At 35.2% G+C, this 22,024-nt stretch overlaps 2 protein-coding genes across 2 annotated transcripts; one reads left to right on the forward strand and one right to left on the reverse strand.

Annotated features, from left to right (window-relative positions):
- Positions 1–7,967: 7,967 nt before the first annotated feature.
- LOC136813974 (ephrin type-A receptor 3-like) lies at positions 7,968–12,921 on the reverse strand. Its single transcript, XM_067070488.1, has 7 exons — positions 12,410–12,921; positions 10,930–11,088; positions 10,522–10,812; positions 9,835–10,031; positions 9,159–9,240; positions 8,611–8,713; positions 7,968–8,172 (listed from the first exon to the last, which is right to left on the reverse strand). The coding sequence occupies exons 1-7, from the start codon at positions 12,870–12,872 to the stop codon at positions 7,968–7,970; spliced, it is 1,500 nt and encodes a 499-aa protein (XP_066926589.1). The 5' UTR covers positions 12,873–12,921.
- Positions 12,922–19,742: 6,821 nt separating this feature from the next.
- LOC136813808 (uncharacterized) lies at positions 19,743–21,398 on the forward strand. The gene is made up of 3 exons (XM_067070293.1): positions 19,743–19,771; positions 20,145–20,600; positions 20,739–21,398. Exons 2-3 carry the CDS (start codon positions 20,192–20,194, stop codon positions 21,221–21,223), a joined length of 894 nt encoding a protein of 297 aa, XP_066926394.1. The 5' UTR covers positions 19,743–19,771; positions 20,145–20,191; the 3' UTR covers positions 21,224–21,398.
- Positions 21,399–22,024: the final 626 nt, after the last annotated feature.

Raw genomic sequence — 22,024 nt, forward strand, 5'->3', positions numbered from 1 at the left:
GAAATTCTTTTTATCCTTACTGCATATCACAGTGGAATATTCTGGATGGTCGTATAAGAGATATCTACCTTCAGTATCTACCTTCAAAAAAGCAATCTTCGAGTTTCTAAGGCCCAAACCTTCTCCTGTTTTTGGAGCTCGTGACAACCAGGGTGTGGTCCTTCTCAACCGTCTTCGAGTAGGATTTAGTCACCTCAATGAGCATAAATTTAGACACGGTTTTCGTGATACCTTAGATCCTTTTTGTGCGTGTAGGATAAATTCCATCGAAAACTCTCAACACTTTCTTTTGCACTGCTCTATTTACTCTCAGGCAAGGCATCTTTTGTTCAACAAACTTCAGTACGTAGACATAAATATTTATCCACTAAACCCTTCTAAGCTCTTCAACCTGGTGATCCAGAATTAGTTTTCAACCTAAACAACTCAATAATTAATCTTGCCATTAAATTTATTCTTGACTCTGAGAGGTTTAGTGGTGCCTTATTTTAGTTCAATGATCTCCTTACCCCTTTCCGTGCCGATGTCGTTTTCGATTTCCTTGCCATTGTCGGGATTTGCAGACATGCGAAATTTTGACCTATTTGCCGAAAGTTTATCATTTTTTACAAGATTTTTGCATTAGGTGGTTCGAAATGAAAAAAATGAATAGTTACAAACTTTTCTATGTTGAAAAATAACTATTCTACAATGTTCAACTCAAAATTATAGTCATTTGCTAATACTTCATATATTATTCAGAAAATGAAGTCAAAATCGCTACTTTTTGCCCATGTCGGCATATGCCGCTCTAAAAAATTAACAGAAGTATTAGCGGGTTAAAGCTTAGGGACACGTAAAATCTCACAATCAATTTTGCTCCATTGTCCCAGGGACAAAATCAGCGTGTCTTTTGGGTATTTCCCGCAATTTTTGTCTCGTGAAACAAAAAAAGAGACCATGGGACACGCACTTTTTTTCTTGTGTTGGTGGGATGGAGCACGTTGCATTGCACCAACGTGAAAAAAACTTCTCATGTCCCCCAAGCCTTTACTCTTCGGCCCGGGGGGGGGGGGTACTAGAGTTGGAGAATGAGGGGTATGCGCGGACGGGACCTCCGAAAACCGACCCTTAGAGAGACTGATTTTTGCTAAAAAGGTGACCCTTAGAGAGACTTTTTGAATTTTTTTTTTGATTTTTGAAAAAAGTCATACCCTTAGAGAGACTTTATTACAATTTTTTCTCTGGAAATCTAAAAATTTCCTAAAAATCCTGAATTTTCCAACCCTTTAGAGAGCTTCATTTAAAACTCTTTGATTTTTCCGACCCTTAGAGAGACTTTGAAAGGTGAAAAAACCGACCCTTACCTAGCCTGGATATCCAGACCGTAAACTATTTCACCGTCTAGTTTTTTATAATCTTGTCTCTGGTTTACGGTCTGGTCCAAGTAACTCGTCTGCAGGGATATCTGTCCCTGCATATGCGAGTATCTCTAATTGGTCAGTACGCGCCCAGTCACTGAGCAGAATTTTCGCGGGGTTTTCGATACTTCTCAATGCGCGCGCATAATTTATGGAAAAAGCTGACATGGGCAAAAAAAGATAAACAAATGAAAATGAAAACACAGGTTCATTTCTAAACAAAATGGCTGATGGAAAGGAGCCTTTATGGATGTGTCTGGCGTTTGGATATAGTTTAAAGTAGTTTTGAAAGTTTATTGAGTTTGTAAAAGAGGTTTTATGGTAAGTAATTATGTGTGTCTGCCTGGGTTTCCAAAGTTTTGAGATTCTGTCAACAAGGGTTCACTCACAGACTGTGTCATTCAAAACTGTATCAGACTTTTTTATTTGCACCAGACTCTAAAATTTTAGAAACTTTGTATGTTGAGGTAAGAGTTTTTTTTCTGAAATTTCGAGTCTGGATACCCAGGCTAACCCTTACCGTCCGCACATACCCATCATCCATTCTTGCCTAAGTCCCCCCCGGGCTCTTCGGTTTTGATAAACTTTGTTGATCATATTTAAGGGGGCCCAAAGTTTATACAATTTAATTGTAAAGCTAATTTGAAAAAGAAAACTTTGGATTTCCATGATTTTGGGACCCTTCAGAGGATGAGGTACCTTAATACCCTGGCCGCACTCATTTTGTTTAGGTGACTTAATGGGAGACCTTAACGAGTCCAAGTATGAGTATCAGGGGTCCCATTCATCCCATTTGCGCGACAAAAACATACCCCTTCAGACCTACCCTTTCTAGCACTCAAGACTTTCGCACTACTTTACAAATATATTTTCACGATAAACCTCAAAATGAAATCAGGCACTCGCTTCGAAAAAAAAAATAACTTGACAAGCAAACCTAAAAAAGTATCAGAACGTGTTAAAGGTTAAAGAAAAGAATTTTTATCTTACAAAAAACTTGAAACAGCGGACCAACAACGAAACAACAACATTACCAATCATAAAAGTCTCTCTTTATGAGATAAGTTAGGAGCAAATACATGTCTTTGTATTCTTATCTCAAAAGACACACATACGAATTCGAACACGTGTAATCGATTTCACCCTCCTTCGCTTTAAAAACAAAACAAAAACAAAATATTGTGAGAAAAAGCACAACGACGGAGTAACATAGTAAAATGTGGAAAAGCTTTTGGCTATCTCTCAAAATAAGATTGCACAATCGAAAGATTCTTTGATTGATACAATGAAATAGAATTCCGAAGGGCTAGAAGCGAATCTTTAATCTTTCTGAGGCAAGAAAAAGTGAAGCCTTTAAAATGTACGCCGTATTTTTGATGACGGATTGAATCTAGCGATTTCTTTGTTTTCGAGTGGTACATTTTGGAAAATCTGGCGGTAAATTTTACTTTCAATCCGGCATTTGTGTAAAATCCACGTGGACCGCACAGGTAGGATTTAATAGCTTTAAATGCTACCTAGGAAATTTACTTCTAGTCCTTTGGGCTTCGATTTCATTAGATTGATACCTTGGGCCCGGGGGAGGGGGTACTACAGTAGCGTAGACAGGAGGGGCGCAAAATTTGTGTAGGAGAGCAGATTAATATCATGAATAGATAGTTGCAGTGTCATACAAATCTGCTCCCGCCCTACACAAATTTTGCGCCCCTCATCATGTCTACGCTGACTTTCTTTTTTCGAAATTTTTCTAAAGTTTGCGGAGAAAAATGACCCTTAATGGGACTGAACTTTCAAAATTTTCTCAAAATGTTTTATACTTTTTTCCCAAACTTTCTCAGAATGGTGCCCTACGAGGAACTGTTTTTTCTATTTTGGTGTTTTTGCGACCCTACCTGGGATTCATGGAGGTAAAAAAAGGCACCCTGACTAGCAGCACATCCGCGTACCCCTTTTTGCTCAATGCCCAGAAGGGGGATACTAGGTTTGCGAGATTATGGCGCGCGGAAGCGCCAATAAATACTATCTTGTTTAAAACGAAACTATGTTGTTAAAAAGAAACTATCTTTCATTCAGTGGATACTATCTCACTTAAAAAGAAACTAAGTTCCGTAAACGAGTTATAAATACTGTTTTATCAAAAAGCCGAGTAAGGAAGAGTTGTAACTCGAGCTTAGAAGAAAAAAGCGTGCTTTTATAACAACTATAGCCATAGAGACCATTTCTTCTAAGTTTCTGTTCCTCCTTTTTAACAAGCAATCCTTTTTCAAAATAAGGTGGGACCCTTCGTTTCGTCATCTTTGAAGACGTCATTGTGTACACATTGACGTCATCATTGTTTGAAAATGCCAAAAATAGGACCCCCTTCTAACTTTTTCCTCAGACATGGATATCTTTTGCTCAAATTTCATGTAGCACTCCTTATGACAAATTTTTTTACAATCTCGTCCCCACAGCATTCCACCACTTTATCAATTTTGCTGGTGGACGTGATGAAAGTAGTGATGTAGTTGAGCGCCATCAGCATCGTAAACCAGTGAACAAAAGTACTGGGAACGAATTTGATTGTTTTAGGGACAAAGCTATTGGCTCGAAACTGACCAAAGATAGAAGGTGTGAAAAATTTATCTAATCGGACAGACTAGGGTGTACTAGGTGAAGGGTATGTCCGCCCCCACACCCAACCTCGGATTTACGTAAAATACGGACCAGACAGTAAAACGCGATCAGTTTCGTTTTAAACGAAATAGTTTCGTTTTAAATGAGATAGTTTCTCCTGAAATGAACTTTTAGTTTCTTCTTAAGGGAAATAGTATCCCTTGAATAAAACATAGTTTCTTTTTAAACAAGATAGTATTTATTGGCGCTTCCGCGCGCCATACGAGATGACGGGTGTGTCTTAGCCAAAGTTCGAAAATCAACCCTTGAGAGACTGAATTTCGAAAACTTTTCCCATTTCTTGGCGTTTTTGCTATCCTTAGAGAGATTGTTTCCCCAAAATTGGGGTTTGGTCCGTATAAAAAACTCTGGTCTGTAAGCTTATTGTTTTAACTTTTTGTTAGCTTTTTCTTTTGTTAATATCGATAAGATAGATAAAAATCGATTTGCTGAGTTTTTTATCACGTTACCAAGTATTCCTCTTTGGATTAGTTTAAGATTTAATCAAATTATCAAAAAGCGAGCAAAAAAAACAACTAATTTCTAAAACATAAGTTCAAGTAGGAAACAATGGAAAGAAACAAAAGGCTCCAGACCAGGTTTTTTATACGGACCATAGTTTTGGTCAACATTTCAAGATTTTATGACCTACCCTGAGTATCAGAGGTTAAGTTTTCAAAGAATATATTAACCTCTGAAGACCAATAATATAAATTTTATCGCGCATGTGTCAATCTAATCACTGTAGAAAGAATCAAAGATGAAGAGCAAATATTACCTTATTAATGTCTAGCAGACTGTATCAGTATGCAGTTTACTATTTACGAATTCCCCAGAAACCTCCAAGTGTAATTGAAGTGAGTTTTTTTCGAAAGAAATCTTTTACATGATCCCCAAATGTATAACAGTAATAGACGATATCGGATTTAGATAAATGCAATGCATTCTGGTTTCTAGGGAATCTCAAAGGAATTATAATCTATTATAATTGATCTATTATAATTCCTTTGAGAGTCCCTAGAAACCAGAATGCATTGCATTTATCTAAATCCGATGTCGTCTATTGCTAAACTATCAATTATGGAAATGTCACTTTTAATTGAATCGAAATAATAGACAGACTTTATTTTATGATTCTCTATCACTGACTCTTTTTAAAAAGCATTCATGATAATTTTTAGTTGTGTTTTCAACGACGGGAATAAAAATATCAACTTTGAACTTCATCCAAGATCTTGTATGGTCGTTATGGTTACTTTTGTCTTCGTTGATTGCGCGATGAATAGAATCTCGATTCGTTGGCACAGCGTCAATATATGATTTTGACCTGTGCTTTTCACAGTATTTATGACCCTTTGAGAGAGTTGATTTTTGATTTTCGTAATTCTGGAACCCGTACAGAGAATCAATTGCTTTTAAATGGTTTTTGTACCCCTTTGAGGTGACTCTTTCGGCTAACCCCCCCCCTGACCCTAGTAACCAACACAAGACCTTGGGAGTGGTCATATGAGCATTTCCTTGTTGCAATTGAATCACAGTAAACCAAAAGTATCAAATTTATCTTAAACAAGCTACATGCTGCGAATGGACCTACCTGAAGATTGATGTAATAAGACAATTGAAAAATGACAACAATAGTATGAAAATGCAGAATAATACAAGAAAAGCTTGAGAAATTCGAGAAATCCGGCGATTCTCGGCTGTTCTGATCAAAATCAGTTTCATTGAAAATTAAACCATGGTTAATCGTGGACATTCTTAAAAATAATGTTTTTGTTAAAAAAAAACAAAGACTTAAAACGAAAAAATCCTTTGAAAATCTGCAAAAACGGAAATTTCCGGCATTTTTAGCCGGAAAAAAATTTTTTCAAAAATCGAATACGGTCATGTTTTGAGCATTGCGAATACGCATCTTTCTGCAAAAAATCTGAAAAAACTAAGGATGAAAATTCGAGAAAATGTAAGAAAACCAGTTTTTCCAGCATATTTCCGGCATTTTCGGCCGGAAAAATTTTTTTTTCGAAAATCGGGCTCCATCACATTTTAGGTATTGTCAATTTGCATCAGTGTGCAAAATTTCAAAAAACAAAATATAAAGTACAGCTCGAGAAATTCAAGAAATACGGTCTTTCTGGCGAAAATAGGTTGTTCCGTCAATTTTTAAATCGTTCCGGCTTCAAAAATCAATTTTATTGAAAATTGAAACATGCTTGATAATGGGCATTGCTATTAATAATGTTTTTGAATGAAAAAACAACCAATTATAAGGAAAGAGTCCAATGAAAATCCTCGACTTTGTTTGGAAATTGTTAATATGCATATTTCCGGCATTTTCGGCTGGAAAAAATGTTTTCTCAAAAATCGGACTCGACTTTGTTTGGAAATTGTTAATATGCATCTTTGAGCAAAAAATCAGAAAAAAATAATGATAACATTTTGAGAAAATGCCAAAAAACCTATTTTTCCGGCATTTTCGGCCGGAAAATTTTTTTTTCGAAAATCGGGTTCTGTCACATTTTCGGCATTGCCATTTTATATCATTGTGCAAAAAGTCAAGAAAATCTGTCACGTATAACTAAATGAAGGATACTTGTTTTACGCCGGTTTTCGGCTGTTCCGGCGATTTTTAAGGAGTTCCGGATCGAACAAATGATTTTATTGAAAATTAAATGATAGTTTTGCAGTTTTGAGTTTCACCATAGAGAACCTTTTTCTGTAAATAAACGATCAAATAAGTTGAAAAAGTGTCACGGAAATACGAAAAAAACGTAAAAAAAATTTCCGGCACATTTCCGGTTCTACAGGGCGTAAAAAATTTTTTCGGAAAAAGATTTTCAACATCTTTTCGGCAGTACTAACGTCCCTCTATGTACAAAATATAAGAAAAAACTAACGATAAAATCTCGAGAAAATCCAGAAACACTTTTTCCGGGACACTTCCGGCCCTGGCGACCAGAAATTTTTTTTTTCGAAAATCGGACTCCGTCACATTTTGGGCATTGCCATTTTGCATCATTGTGCAAAAAAATAGGAAAAACTAATGAGCAGATCCCGAGAAAAGCTGGCAACAGATGAATAAACGGACGAACGAACGAACGAACGAACGAAACGAACGGACAAGGGTTAATTTAAAAGACTACCTTAAGGTAGGTCCAAAATTTGAAAAAAGTGAGTAATTAAGGGACCATATAGTCGAAAATTTGATTTTAGTATTTGTACATAAAAGTTATGTTTTAGGTTCTTTAATACTTTTAACAATGCCTTTACAAATTGCTTTTTAATCAAATCCCTTAAGAGTATTTATGAATTTAATTGCAAAAATAACGCTATGAACTTTAAAAAGACGTTAATATGATGTTGCATTGTCTTTTTTTATAAAAAGTTCAAAGTTTCAATGGGTAATTAACCGTTTTGTTTCGAAGTCTTTTCAAAATGTTCGCAAAGAATAGAACTGTTTTAAATTTTTCGGAAAATTTCTCTAAATTAATGCATCAAAAGTTATCGCTGTTTTTCTATGAAAAATTGGGATGAAAAATTGGTCAAAAAGCACTATTTTCAAGATTTTGAGACAAAAAAGCTTTTAGAAAATTTTTCCTCTTTTTAGTTCGGTAAGAGATACACCATCTACCGCAAAAAAAGATTTCAAAATATTTTTTCTTCACCGAAAATAAGCTTTTCAAAATTGAAATACTCTTCTTTGCAAAAGTCTTCATTTTCTTCTTCATCAAATTGTTATTGTCCTCTATCATATCTGTCACCAAAAGCAGATAAAGTGACTTGATAGTATCAATCTTCAACATCATTGTATTTTCACTAAATCCAAACCACTCTACCGAAAACTCTTCTTGCCAGGTCGATACCACAAACAAACATGTTCACTTATTACAAAAAAACTTAGCTTAAATTTTGACTTCAATCGATATTGGTTAAATCCAAATAGGCAAGCTCTTGATCCTCATTTTTGTTTGGCGTACTTTCGGAAACACCGTAATAGGGGTTGTTATCAGTTAATCGGACAGTCATTTTAGCATAATTGATCGATTCGTACGTAGGTTCTCCATCAATAGGTATCATGTAATCTCCATTGTTTTCGTCAACGGCTTTCCTTGAGAATTTTCTAGTAAGAAAACATGAAACCAAAGTTGGAATTTTGTTATCGAGCTTGAAACTCATCAAGAATTTGAAGCCTTCCATTACAGAGTGAGTTTCTGAACTTCTTTGAAATACGGTTGAGGTTACAGGACCAATACAGAAGAAATTGTAATCATACTCAGAAAATTAAATTTTTGCAAGTTATTCAGAACTTTAAGACAAAAATCATCTTTTATGTAATTCACGGAGACGTAACTTTTAACACTACCAACTACACCTTAAAACTTAAAATATCTACCTACCTACCTAATGTCAGTATCTACATAAAAGATTCAAGGGTGAGTAGGAAGATCTAGGTAAAAAAGCGGTACCACGGCTCCCCCTACCTTCAAGACAACTGTATAAAATGGGAGACTCTCTCCGTCGACAATGATTACAAAGTTAAATCCTCCCATCCGCCTACCTCTTTCTGTAGTAGAAAACCAAAACTCCACCAACAACTAAGAATAAAAGTAATGCAAGTCCAACGATTGTAACAATTACACCAACCGAAAGATTTTTCGATTCTACGATAAAAAAGTAGGAAAATATAATGATACTATTTTGAGTAACTGGATTCCCTGTGAACTTTTAGACATACTTTGTCTTTGGGTCTGGGTGAGAATCAGAGTGACGTAACTAGCAAAGAGGAAACCATCGCAATTAAAACCCCGGAGGAGCTATAAATTTTGGCTTGAAAATGATGCCACTTTATTTTACTTCGAAAAGCGTCGTTTTCACATAAATTTCGAATCAAAAATCAAATATATTGCAAAACTTTTGAATCTATCGCGTGATGACAAAGAAAGCGCTTGATTCAAAATTCAAACCGTCATTGTAAATGAGTTAAAGTTTCAATTTTTCCTTGCTTAGGAAAAGTTGATTTAAATTCAATGGTTCTAGGACCTCAATTACTTTTGAAACAAATTCAAAAATAGTTATTACGAAAGAAGGAAAATCAGTTTCGTGTACCGGTGACAGGACGAAATTTTATATGCAAAATAGCTGATTGACCAACCAATACTTGTCCATTGACTGAAACTTGTGCCGCTACCTATAAAATTGAATGATTTAATTAGCTATCATAAACAGTTCTTCCATTTGACTAAATCACAGTGAAGATCAGGGCACGATTACCAACCAGATTTAAGAACGGCTATAAACTCGGCCGCAAGCTTATTAAAAAGTTTTCATTCGACTCAAAGCCTCTTTTTTATAATATGCCAAAGGACAAGGTAAACCCTATCGAGAAGAAGGTTTCAAAAGAAAACGTAGCCCGTCTACTCTGTTCCTGTGATTTTGAAGTATAAAATTTAGTTAAAACGAATAGTGATATAGAAATAACAGAGCAGCCGGGTATTTTTGTTGATGCCAAATCTGGTCGCGTAATTCTATTAACTGTTAAACAATTGTTGAAATCTCGTCATATTATTGTTTTGATTTGAAGTGCGCAACTGCCTGATTGGCTAATCTTATCAACAGCTTTTTTGGCAAGAAATTCAAACCAAATGTAAGCAAATTCAAACTGGGTCAAAAATACCATACTCTCAATGAGAAGCTTCGGATGGGATTTTTGCTTATGTGGTGTAAACGTTTGAATAGAGAGTATGGATCTCCAGACTAGAGAAAACGTTCCCGGGAAACCTACTTTAAAATTGTCAATTTCAGTGATCTCATGTATGATGTAACGGGTTGAGGTTGTAGACCTTGTAGAGCCATCATATTTTACTAAATATGTAATGTCATCGTTTCCTTTAGCAAAAGGCTCGTCCCAACTCAGTTCAATGTATTCGAACTTTCCATTGTCTAGTGTCTTTTGTCGCAGATTTTGGACCATGCCAGGGACTAAAGATTAAAACAAAAAAATCTCCAGTATGAGTCTCCGTCAAGCAATGTTAATCGTACATTTAAGGGAAAAAACGGCAAATAATGACCAAAGATAGCCAAAATAATTACCTACTCTTTTGCCCTAATTCTGCTGTATTAGCCTCCTTTCGAAAATTTTCCACCCAGGAAATTTTTATTCCAACCCCCCACTTATTAAATTTTGAGATTTTTTCCAACACCCCCCCCCCGCTTATTCCAAACGGCTATTAAGTACCCGAGAGTAAACAAAGATTGTGAAATCATGTTCAAATATTCTAATCATCGTTTTGTCAATTCAATTTTCTTTTTTTTTTAATCTCAAGAATATCTTTCCAACGGTGTTTTTGAATTTTAACTCAGCATAAAAATGAGTGCTGAGAAATTATTAACAAGTAAAGTGTTCACAAACTTTTAAGACAGAATTTTAATTTTAATTTTCTTTATTATTTTTGCAATAATAAGAGCTTACCTCCTGGTAATGTTTTGAACGATTTGAATTCCGAAGTTTGATTTTCACCGATCATCCTTGAAACTTCACTTGAGAAAGTCACACTGATCTCATAATCAGCAAACGCACCAAGACCATTGATGGTAATAAATTTGTTGGTTGTGGTTTTAGGGAAAACACCAGAGGGACAACCTTTGCAATCCACAATGTAAATATTTGTTTTGTTGACTTGTGATGGATGAGACCAAGTGATTTCTAGAGAGCTACTGGTTATGTTTGCAATGCTGAATGAATGGAGAGTGTCTGGGATTCCTTCAAAATATATAATATAAATGACACTTAAATCGCTACAAGAAACGGCCGACATGGAAATTATTTTAATAAACACACAATGACCGTGACATGGGTAATGTATATCAAGTAACTTACTGTAACAGACAGCTAAAGGATTGTTGACTTCACTGACTTCACGTTTGTTTTTATACAGACAATTACATACAGTTCGATCAATGCTAGAAAGTGAGTTTAAGCCACATTGTGTGCACTGTTCATTTCCTTGTGTTGGCTTGAAATGTTGACTGTCACATTCTAAGAGAGTGTGTATATTCATAATTTTAAAAATACAGGAGGAGGAGAGGAGAGAGGGACAAGAAAAATTTGACCTTAACCTAAGAACCAACTATTTTGATAATAATCATTTCTAAGATTTCAGAAAATAATGTCTGAATATTACGAAAAATGGCCCAAATGTACTGCTTCTTATGAAACAAGTTATACTTTTATGGACCTACCTGGTTTTGCATTTAACACACGTGAGCATGACCGTTAAACAATCATTCAGAACACAAATAGTGACGATCTATTAAAATTAGTCGTTTGATTCTTTAAAAAAAAAACGTTTAGAAACCAAAATTTCTTGCTCTTGAAATATTCTTTCATATTTAAGACTTTGTGAGCAAAAAAAACATCAAAAAATTGAGTAATTTGGCTAAAAACATTGATGTATGCTTAATAATAGTGATTCCTATAGATGAAGATGCGTTTTTTGAGCTGAAAAGTTCTGCTTGAGCCATCTTTTACCTACTTTAATGCAAAAAATCAGAAAAAAACAATGATCCAATTTTTCGAGGGTTTATAGTAAAATATGCATCTTTGTGCAAAAAATCATAAAGAATGAAAGAGCCAATCTCAAGAAAAGCTAATACCTAAGTAATTGATAATGTGCTTATAAAATAATATCGAATTTGGCTAGTTTTTCTATAAAAACACGCCAAGCAACCAAAATTTCATGTCTAAACACACATAATCTTCAAAAATAAACCCTCATGAGCGAAAAAAACTTCTGTCTCATAAAAAAATTGAGTAATTTGACTAAGAAAATTGATGTATGCTTATTAATAGTGATTCTTATAGATAAACATGCGTTTTTTAAGCCAACAAAATTTTTTTGCAAAAATCTGCTTAAGCCATCTTTTACCTATAATGGTACCCTACTATCATGCAAAAAATTAGAAAAAATTAATGATCCAATTTTTCACAAAGTCCAAAAAAAAACAATTTTTAGCTGTTTTTTGGCCCAAATTTGCCCAAAAACATTTTTTTATCGAAATTCGGGCTCCGTCACATTTTGGCCATTACCATTTTGCTCCTTTGTACTGACCAAAAATCAAAAGATTCTTATGATTCAATTCTATGAAAAGTTGGTAACAGACGAACGAACGAACACAGGTTAATTTATAGGACCTCCACCCCACCGGGGTAGGTCCAAAAAAAGCATTGGGAAAAAAGAGAGAGAGAGAGGAGCCCAGAGAGAAGAAACTATGAGGGACAATAGTAGTAGAAGCATGATTATTTATGAGTCATGGTAGAAGATACTTTCAATATCGAAAGTAAATTTTAAAATACTTACTTATACACTCATTTCCTTCTCTCTGGTATCCCTGTAAACAAATGCATTGTCCAGTCATTGACGCAATCGTTCCATTCCATAAACACTTCATTGTTAATAGTTCATCACCAACTTTTACAGCGTTTTCAACACATTCCCCTTGATACTCTTTTACATTTTCGGAATAAGTTGGAGCATTGATATGTCCAAATGATGTCATTGAACTGGTTCTAGATGGGCATTTATAATAATATACTTCAAAACCGGTGATAGCTCCACAAGCCATTTTTGAATCAAACAAATATCTTATATATTTTTTGTTTGATTTGTTATCGTATGTTATTGTTTGTTTTGCCTCAAAAAAGATTGGTGGTCTCCCATCTTTCTGTGGTATTGGTATCTTTAGATCATCCATTACCGGAAAGCTGATTTCTTTTTCTGTTGGAGTATTGTGACTTTTTGTATTGGGAAATGTATCTAGCATAATGGCATTTACTGTGATGTTCTCTCCACAATCTCGGACTGGCTTAGTAAGAGCATTGCAATATCTACCATGAAATTTAGCATCTGTATAAATAGTATTTACAGAGTTAATTGGGTATGATGTACTTTCAAGGAAACAATTTCTGGTAAAACATACTGCAAATCTATGATTTGCTTTATTATTTGTATCAAAATACCAGCTTGATGTCCCAGCACATTTATCATTGTACTTTTTCCATTCTTCAGTCAAACCTTTTGTATCAAAAACATCCAAAATAAAAACCTTTTCTGATGATAGGTGGTGCAAAAGTGAAGTAAAAATCAAGATTATTTGACATAGTCCCATTGTTCATATTTGTCTGTAAAAAAGTATGAACAAAATAAAATCAATAATTGTGCAAAGTTGTGCTTCCTAGAAAAACATACTTGAAATTTTGGAGCTGCATGGTTATTTGTATCATAATACCAACTAATGTACCTGCACATTTATCATTGTATTTTTTCCAGCCATCTCTTAAGCCTTGTCTACCAAAAACATTTAAAAGTACAATCTTTTCAGAGATTCGACAAATACCACCAACAAAATTAATATGTTAACCCTCGTGGGTGTAAAACTCGTTGCTATGTACAAACTTTCTCTAATGGACTTTAATGTTTGAGAAAAACACTGGAAAATGCTCTGGAAAAACCATGGAATGGTCCCCCTCCCCCCCCCCCAGTGGCAATGTTTAGTGCGAACGACCTTCCCACCGACTTTTCCAATGCCCTTCAACATTGCCACTGGGGGGGAAGGGGGGAAGGGGGGGAAGGGGGGAAGGAGGGTTATCTCACAATTTTCGTCCATGATTGTAGCAAAAAAGTCAATACTGACTTTATCAGTGTTAGATTAAATTTTAAACGGCCGACTTTCTGTCTTGTCTCTGAGCGAGAAGTAGTAAAGTTAGTCGGTGCAAAAGCGTCAAAGATAGGAAAAAAAGATTTTTGGCTTCAAGGCATACCCGTCATTTCACGAATCTAGTTCCCCTCGGCTGTCTGAGAAATATAAGTGTAATCATTACAGATAATTTCCTTTAGATAAGCAAGTCGGTTTAAAACGCATGCGAGTTGCTTCAAACACAAATTTTAATAAATCAGTGCCAAGCTTTGAAAACATACCTGAATCAGTGCTGCAAATAGGGCAATTTCAGTTGGCCGGTAATTTTTCGAGTGTAACGAGCAGGGGGTCTGGCGGAACCATCTTTGTAGTCTGTTATTACAGATTGACTTATTGATATTGGATTATTAGATTGGCTAAACACCTATTTTAATTTAAAAACTGTTCCTCTTTTAATTAGAAGCGCTATTAAGTATTAATCTAAGTCTCTAATCTTCAAATTTTAACCGGACAAAATGAAAAATTGAGCTTCAGAATGGCCGGTAGAAACTACGAAATAACCGGTAATTACCGGTCACCGGCCGTTATTTGCAGCACTGCTGAATTATGAAAGTCAGTCAAATATAAAAAAATGATGAGAAAATTTGTAATGGTAATCATTTTTTGGTTTGCAGAAAACTGAATGTAATGATGTTGATAACAATCAAGGAAATTAAAAACAATTCATATGTAATCAAAACTAGCGCTTTCGTCAAAAAAATCCTTTATAGTCATCCACTAATTAATAATTGGGAGAAAATGCTTTATGGTTAAAAAGATTTGATTATCAAAATTGCTGAAAGTCTTAAAACAGACTTAAATAATTCAATGCATACTGAGACAGTATGGCGGTAAGACGGTAAACAGAAAAAATCGGAGAAACGACTGGTAAACTTAGCGAGCACCGGGTTGGTCTAAAAAGCAGGGTAGCCAATGGGGTAGCCAATTGGGCTAGGTTATGGGGTACCTCTTTGTGCCTAAACTTTTGAAATCTGAAACCTATTTATTGTGGAAATAACTATTTCAACATCTTGTTAATGATTCCATGTAATAAAATTTAAGATTCCTTTCGAACTTCAGCCACAATAGCCTTTTTTCCAAAGGTACTGAACTTTGTTACTTCTCAAGAGACCTGGCGCCATTTTGTCTTCCTTCTTGGCTTCGTTTGAAAATTTACAGACCCGAATAAAAAATATATACAAAACAGTTAATATTTTAGATTTAGAGATTTTATTTATGTTTTTAATTGTTATTTCCGTGAAGCTGTAATTCGATGATAATAGCTTTGGAATCTCCTTTGGGCCATATGATCTCTAATCTTGTCATATCTTAACAATCCTTTGTTATTGAATCTATAATTTAATTTAAACCATGTTTTTAGATGTTTCAAACAATTAATTCCTTTCAAAATTTTTAAATATGGCAGCTTATAATAGGTACAAAAGGTCTTTTGAAATAGCTCTATTATAATGAAGCTCTATTTCTTACTCCTCGTGCATTAACACGTGGTAATTTATATCTTTCTTTATCTTTGGAATCATACATGATCAATGTAGGTATCAATCAGATTCATGCTCCCTGGTCAGTAAAATGTGGTTCTATGCATTCATTTTCGGTATTTCTATTCTGGTCTGTAAAATATTTAGGTACCCCACAACCTAGCCCAATTGGCTACCCCAATTGGCTACCCTGCTTTTTAGACCAACCCGCGAGCACCTCACTAAAAACCGGGATTTTTCATCTCGTTTCTTAGTGAGTTCCACTTTGACGATTTTCGAAAAATAGAAGCCTTTTAAGTGTTTTGACGTAAATTCGATTTTCCCTACTGCAAGGGCTTCAAAAGTTTAAAGTGACGTCAAAAAATCGTTTTTGGAGCCCAAAAACCTGGGCTCAAGACATTCGAAAAAGTTGCAAAGTGGAATGGACGTTCATTGCGTAGAAAAATGCAGCTGACGTCTAGTATAGGCTATGGTAAAATCTACTGGCTGTTGTAAACTCTTTTCGGCAAAAAAGCCCGTTTGCGAATTTTCTTCGGCTTTGGGCTTATTTCTTACATAGTGATTTGTCTTAGGGAATGATAAGCTAAGAAAATCAATATTCAAGTTTCAAATGTAAAAATACTCCACGGATAAGAAACGCAAATACCTATCAGCCTTACATTGTCATAAAAGAATTTTGTAATTGAAAAGACACTACCATGGCGTTCTAAAGCCATGGACACTACTTTTTACAGATAGCAGATAGCCCTTGTCCTCATAAAAAGGACTCCTTTGTAGAATTTGTAACATGTTTTCGTGATAAGAAAAAAGTGTTCTAAAAACATTCTTAGGCAATCACCATGGTCCGTATACTCTTGTCTCCCGAATAGACGCCCCCCCCGAGTAATCGAAAAAAAATCCATCCCTCCGCCATCGAGTAATTCAATATTTTATTACATTGTAGAAAGACCTTAAACTTATGAAAATTTTCCTTACGTGTTTATTTGTTAAAGTTGCTTTTTTGTTGTTGAAATTGATATCAGTTAAAAAAATTGTGTCTTCAAATTACCCCCCCCTCTTATTCCACCCTCCCCCCCCCCCGCTTATTAGAATTTAGAAAATTTTCATACGCCCCTGCTTATTCGGACCCCCCTGTCTATTCGGGAGACAAGAGTAAAAACACCTTTTATTTCTTCCCATTGTTTCTTACTTAAACTTACGTTGAGAAATCATTTTGCCCGCTGTTTGATCAAGTGATTGAATTTTAAACCAATCCCAAGAGGAATACTTCGTACCGTGATCAAGAACGGAGCTAACTCGTTTTTATCTTTTGATATGTTAACAAAGGAAAAAGTTAACAAAAAGTTAAAACAGTAAAGGCTTAGTTGGGGACACAAGAAGTTTTTTTCGCGTTGGTGCAATGCAACATGCTCCATCCAGAGGGGTTGGAAAATTTTCGAAAAATTAACAAGCGGGTCTCTTATTAGGACCCCCTGTTTATTAATTTTCAAGAATATATTCAGCTGTCAAAGAGAAGGCCCCTTATTTTGCTCTAAATAACCTTATTCTAGCCTATATTTACCTTATTTTGGGGTTTTCAGAAGCACAATTTCCAACCCCTCGGCAATTAACCCCCCCCCGTTTATTTGGAACCTAAGAGTATCATGTTTAAAAACCCTAAAAGCTTTGTGAACAATGACTCATAATACTTATTCAACATAATTACTGGAAGCTTGCAAGGTGATACATCGGTAGACGATGCTATCATCCGTGTAATATATTATTATGATATTATGATATAACATAGTTGTATATTATAAAACGCTCTGGTTTCATTGAGCGCTCTGCAACATCAATCACAAACATTACTATATTATAAAACGCAATATGTTGCGCGGCGGAAAATAGAGTTTGTTCGTAAAACATTGGAGCCCCTCCGACTATTTTTTGCCCGCATGGACAAAATTTCCCCCCGACTGCTAATTTGGTGCTTGATGATATTTGTTATTTTTTTAAGCATGGTCTAATACATCGGCACCTTGACTTTTCATCACTTCAGTACACGTTTTTTTTAAAGAAAAAACTACATAAGAACATAAGCCTTCAATGGCCAAAGAATTAAGAACATGCTAAGAATATTTTTAAACTTAAAACTCAAATAGTTAAGAACATTAGAAGGCTTCAAAAATTTTGGATGTTTTTATAAAAATTATAACGTGTAGACTATATCATATGCCACCTAACGACTGGCTTGCGGGTTGGACCAGAAATCTTGAATATACAATCTTGTGAGGCTTTGAGCTTCACTGTTTTCAAATATGTATTTGGAATTTTTATAATCTGTTTGAGCCCAAAAGCGAAAGACTTCCAAAGTAGGCTAAAAATGGCCGAAAATGTGAAAAATGGACCTGCTTTGGATAGCTGTAACTTTTGACCCAAGAAAGATATGAAAATTCCAAATACATATTGTAAATCAGCAAAGCTCAAAATTTTAGGAATAAGCTGAGGGGGTTACTGAAAGATTAGAATATTTAGATGTTCGAACAAGAAAAAGTTATTGCAAGTTCACCCAGCTGGCACACAACGCTGTTTTCAACGTTCATCTAGTGTTTATATGGACGTTGTGAACGTTAGATAAACGTTGAAACAACGTGGAAGCAAAGGATCTCAATAATTCTACTTGTTTTTTTACATAATTTTGGGTTAAGATTTCCTAATGTTGAAATTGAGAGATCTCAAGTATCAAATATCTATCATAATTCAAATAATCAAAATAAATTAGTATACTTGTGAAAATGGAAAGTAATGTAAACTTTAAAATAATTATTTTTTAGACGTTTTTCATTAGGAATTGATTTTTAACGTTAGAGTTTCATCTCAAAGGAAGGGATTTGGGCGGAATTGGTCAAAATCCATCAAAATAAGTTCCCGACAGATTCATTTTTTTCCCTTAAGGTATCAATACTTCCTCATTTTTCTATCCAGCTTTTCAAGTCGTTCTTAACTTTGTAGTCGCTTAGAAACTTCGTATTCTAATATGCTTCATTCTTATATAAAAACGTTTAATGAAAGATAAGCACATCAAAGCAAGAAAAGATAATTTAACAGGAACGTAAAAGTAGAGAATGTTTTTCTTCAGTTTTTTCCATCTTCCTCACATCGAAATCAATTGAATTGAATTCTGAATTGATTAATGCTTCTTTTTTTTTAATAACAACATGGACAATTTGTTATAAGTTATAACAAATCGAGAGAAAAATCATCCAAATCAGACCCTGACGACCTTGGAAACATGACTTTCCTTACCAGGGATAGAAAACTAAGTTTCTTTTTGTGTATTGCCATGTGGATTACTATATCCAATGGAAATTTATTAAATGGCGTCAAATTCACCAAAGCTTTGAGGAACAAGAGATTAATTGGCGCTGAGATATACGGTCAAAGCGTTCGGAGAGAAGTGGAATGTATTTTTAGCTGTGCGTCACATCCACATTGTATTTCTGTTAATTACCATGTTGAAAGAAAATGGTGCATTTTGAATTCGAAGAAAGAGTCGAGTTTAAATGGAACGTTTTTATTTGTAAAAGAAACTGGGTGGAGATACTTCGAAAAGTCAGCTGTAAGAACCAGTACAAATCTTTTTATAAGAGCAAGTAAATTCTGGCCCAGACCATAGATTTTTAAGCCCGAAGGGCTAGCCGGAGTGCTTTAAGCTCTTCCAAGTAAAAAAAGTGAATATTGCAAAAAATATTGCTGCTATTGTTTTCCAAAACCCGTAAAGCTTCTGATTGGTCAAGCGCTGAAATTCTATCGTAATGTCACGTGATTTTGGTAAGATTTCTTACCTAACCTCGGCACACTTTTTAGCGAAAGCACAATATCTAGCCCTTCAAGCTTTATCAATCTATGGCCCAGACTCTAAAATTCTAGGTCAAGATATGATCTGAAATTTCTGAAACCCAAGGCTTGATGTTCTACAGAAATTGTTCTTAGGCATTGACCAAGTTTCAACCTCTTCATGGTTTTATAAAGAAAACAAGCGTGTATTAAATTACTCTGACATTACCACATATGATTACCGGTCTCAACTTAGAATGTGAATGAAACTGTAAAAGATTTTAATCCCGAGAAAAACTTAGGAGCCCAGCTGGCACACAACGTTGTTTCAACGTTTATCTAACGTTCACAACGTCCACATAACGTTAGACGAACGTTGAACCAACGTTGTCTGCCAGCTGCGAGAGGTCATTGACTTGCTATGAAAGCAGAGATCATGTAGTTTTTGTCCATCATTAAAAGCTTCAATTTTCAACGGACGTTGTAATCACTACAGTTAATTTCCTATCAGGGGATATTCTGGGAGCAAGATTTTATAGTTAAAGATGCAGTAGCTGTATTATTAAACTACCAAAGTGTCTCTATTAAGTAAGCTACCAAACCATTCATTTTAGAACGATGTGGTTGGTAAAGAATATGATGCAGATGGCGAGAAGGTTGAATTCGAAAGAGGTTGGTACTTTTTACCCTGCCTTAATAAAAAAGTCCAGTTGTGGAAATTTCACGATTCCGGGTAAGATGTTTCGCAACACCACGTAAAAGCATCAGATTTGCTAGGCTGCTAGCCTATACTAGACGTCACGGCTTTCTCTCTACGCAGAAAAGAGATGAAAAATCCCGGTTTTTAGCGAGGTGCTCGCTACTACGTTACTTGCATTCACTAAAGGATTCACGCTCCGTGCAGTTTTTTAGATATCTGTGAGTCAGACTAGAGATTTGCACTTTTAAAAGTCGTTTATTTTGTCTCATGATGATTAACACATATTGCAAATTCTAAAATGCTGCCTAAAATCTCATAAAAAGCTTTCTATTCTATCCAAACCAGAACGAACAACTCCAATAAGGCAGAACAAGTTCTTGATAAAAACACGAATGCCAAAACAATGGAAATTATCGTTCAAAGTATATGTTGAGGAATTCAACTTTGTTGATGCGCAAATCATGAATTTCATTAAGATAGAACCTGGTAAAGGTCATGATATTCTTGGTATTGGATTGGAGGCAAACACCAATAAGTTCACATTCGCTTTACAATCTTTGGACACAATAAAATCAAATGTACCAGCTATCCTCCTAAAATATACAACGATGGAGTTTTCATGCTTCAAATTCAATAACTCCTATCAACTCCTTTGGAACATTGACCGGAGAAGAGAATATTTTGGAACGATTAAAGATCCTCTGGTGATTGAGAACGTCCTTCTTTTCATCTCTGGTCCATCTCAACCATCATTAAAAGGAAAAGTCAGACATCTTAGATTTGAAGAGCAATCGAGCGAAGGTAAATTGTTTTCATTTTATTCAAAAGCCTATCAGTCTTTAAAAGGGCAAAAATGGATCAAAATATCAGTAGACCTTTAAAGAAAGACCCTACTTTAAGAGTTTGGATAAAGACCCGATTTCAATTTTATTCCTCTAGGACAAGAAATCAGAACCCAACTGTTGGAGAGTATTCCAGTATTTCCAGAGTATTGGTATGTCCTATTCACCTTCAAAGTGACCGAATACACCACAAGTGATTGGGTTTCCATCATTCATTTCAAGAAAAAAAACATCGAGAGTAGAGATCCAGCCTCAGGAAGTGATTTACCGGGATTTCATTTGAATCGATCAACAAAGAAACTTGAACTGGCCATGGTGACGAGATCAAATGGTGGATATTTGTTTAGATATACAAGAAATTTCCACCAAACAATAAACCCTGGAAAAGAGTATAGCGTTTATGTTGAAATGAGGAAATACGGTGAAAGATGCAGTTTGGTAAGCAAAATCAATCATTGGTATTTTGTTAATGTTGTCAATTTGGAATGTTTGATTTGGGAAGATGTGGAGATTTGGAAAGGAGGTCCTTGGTATACAGATGGAAGTATTGAGCTGTTGAATTTCAAATATGGATCCTTGTAAAAAGTTGTTGATAGTTATTTGAACACTAGCTCAGGGTCCACTAACAGCATCTTTATAGAATGGATGGCACGATTAAGTGTAGTACCAACCGCTCACGTGACTAAATTGAAATTTTACACATTGTCTTAGATGGTCAGTATCTATCACTTTCAAGTTTCAAGTCAAAGTGTCCAGCAGTTCCTGGGTTCCAGCAGGTGGTCAACTTGTATTTTACAGACTGGTCTGCAAAGTACCAAATACTCATGGGAAAGAGTTTTTCTGTTCCTAGCCTTCCTAGTCTTTTTTATTTGACAAATCAGCCTCAAGGAACAAATTTTAGTCAAATCGAACGAGTCAATCAAGTAAATACATGATTTTGGTCAAGTTTGCATTCTGGTCTGTAAAATACTAATTAGACAGGTAAACGAACCAAAATTTTGCAAATCATCTTACTATCCATATCTACCAATGTTTAAAATTCTAAAGTCAAAGCACTTGTCAAAATTTCCTTTTGATTAAATGGTAGCAGAGGGAGAGTGTTTTCACAAAAAATTGAGACGGTCTGTACTTTCTCGAAAATTTAAGGGGGTCCCTGTTTTCGCAAAAATTCGAAGGAAGGGGTCCGCGTTTCTCAAAATTTACAGGGGTCCGTGTTTTCGTAAGGGTCTGGGGTCCAGGTTTTCTAACCACCCAGGGTACAGTCTAGGTCCTGATTATACAGTACGCCACTTTGATCTTATGAATGCGTGAACTATCAAGAGATTTGTATTACGTCTTACTAGGGAGTTTGTTAAAAGTGATTTTAAACTGGCAATGTATATT

Source organism: Clytia hemisphaerica, unplaced genomic scaffold (genome assembly GCF_902728285.1).
Source record: "Clytia hemisphaerica strain Z4C2 unplaced genomic scaffold, Clytia hemisphaerica genome assembly, whole genome shotgun sequence".
In the NCBI taxonomy this organism is placed as follows: domain Eukaryota; kingdom Metazoa; phylum Cnidaria; class Hydrozoa; order Leptothecata; family Clytiidae; genus Clytia; species Clytia hemisphaerica.

Excerpts from the sequence above, each read along its gene's own strand:
- LOC136813974 (XM_067070488.1), bottom strand. The coding sequence starts at position 12,872 with ATGCTAGATACATTTCCCAATACAAAAAGTCACAATACTCCAACAGAA. Across the intron at positions 10,813-10,929 it reads TCCTTTAGCTGTCTGTTACA|GAATCCCAGACACTCTCCAT; the intron begins GTAAGTTACTTG and ends TATATTTTGAAG. Across the intron at positions 8,714-9,158 it reads AAAATTTCGTCCTGTCACCG|AATCGAAAAATCTTTCGGTT; the intron begins GTACACGAAACT and ends TTTTTATCGTAG.
- LOC136813808 (XM_067070293.1), top strand. The coding sequence starts at position 20,192 with ATGCCAAAACAATGGAAATTATCGTTCAAAGTATATGTTGAGGAATTC. Across the intron at positions 20,601-20,738 it reads TGAAGAGCAATCGAGCGAAG|GACAAGAAATCAGAACCCAA; the intron begins GTAAATTGTTTT and ends TTATTCCTCTAG.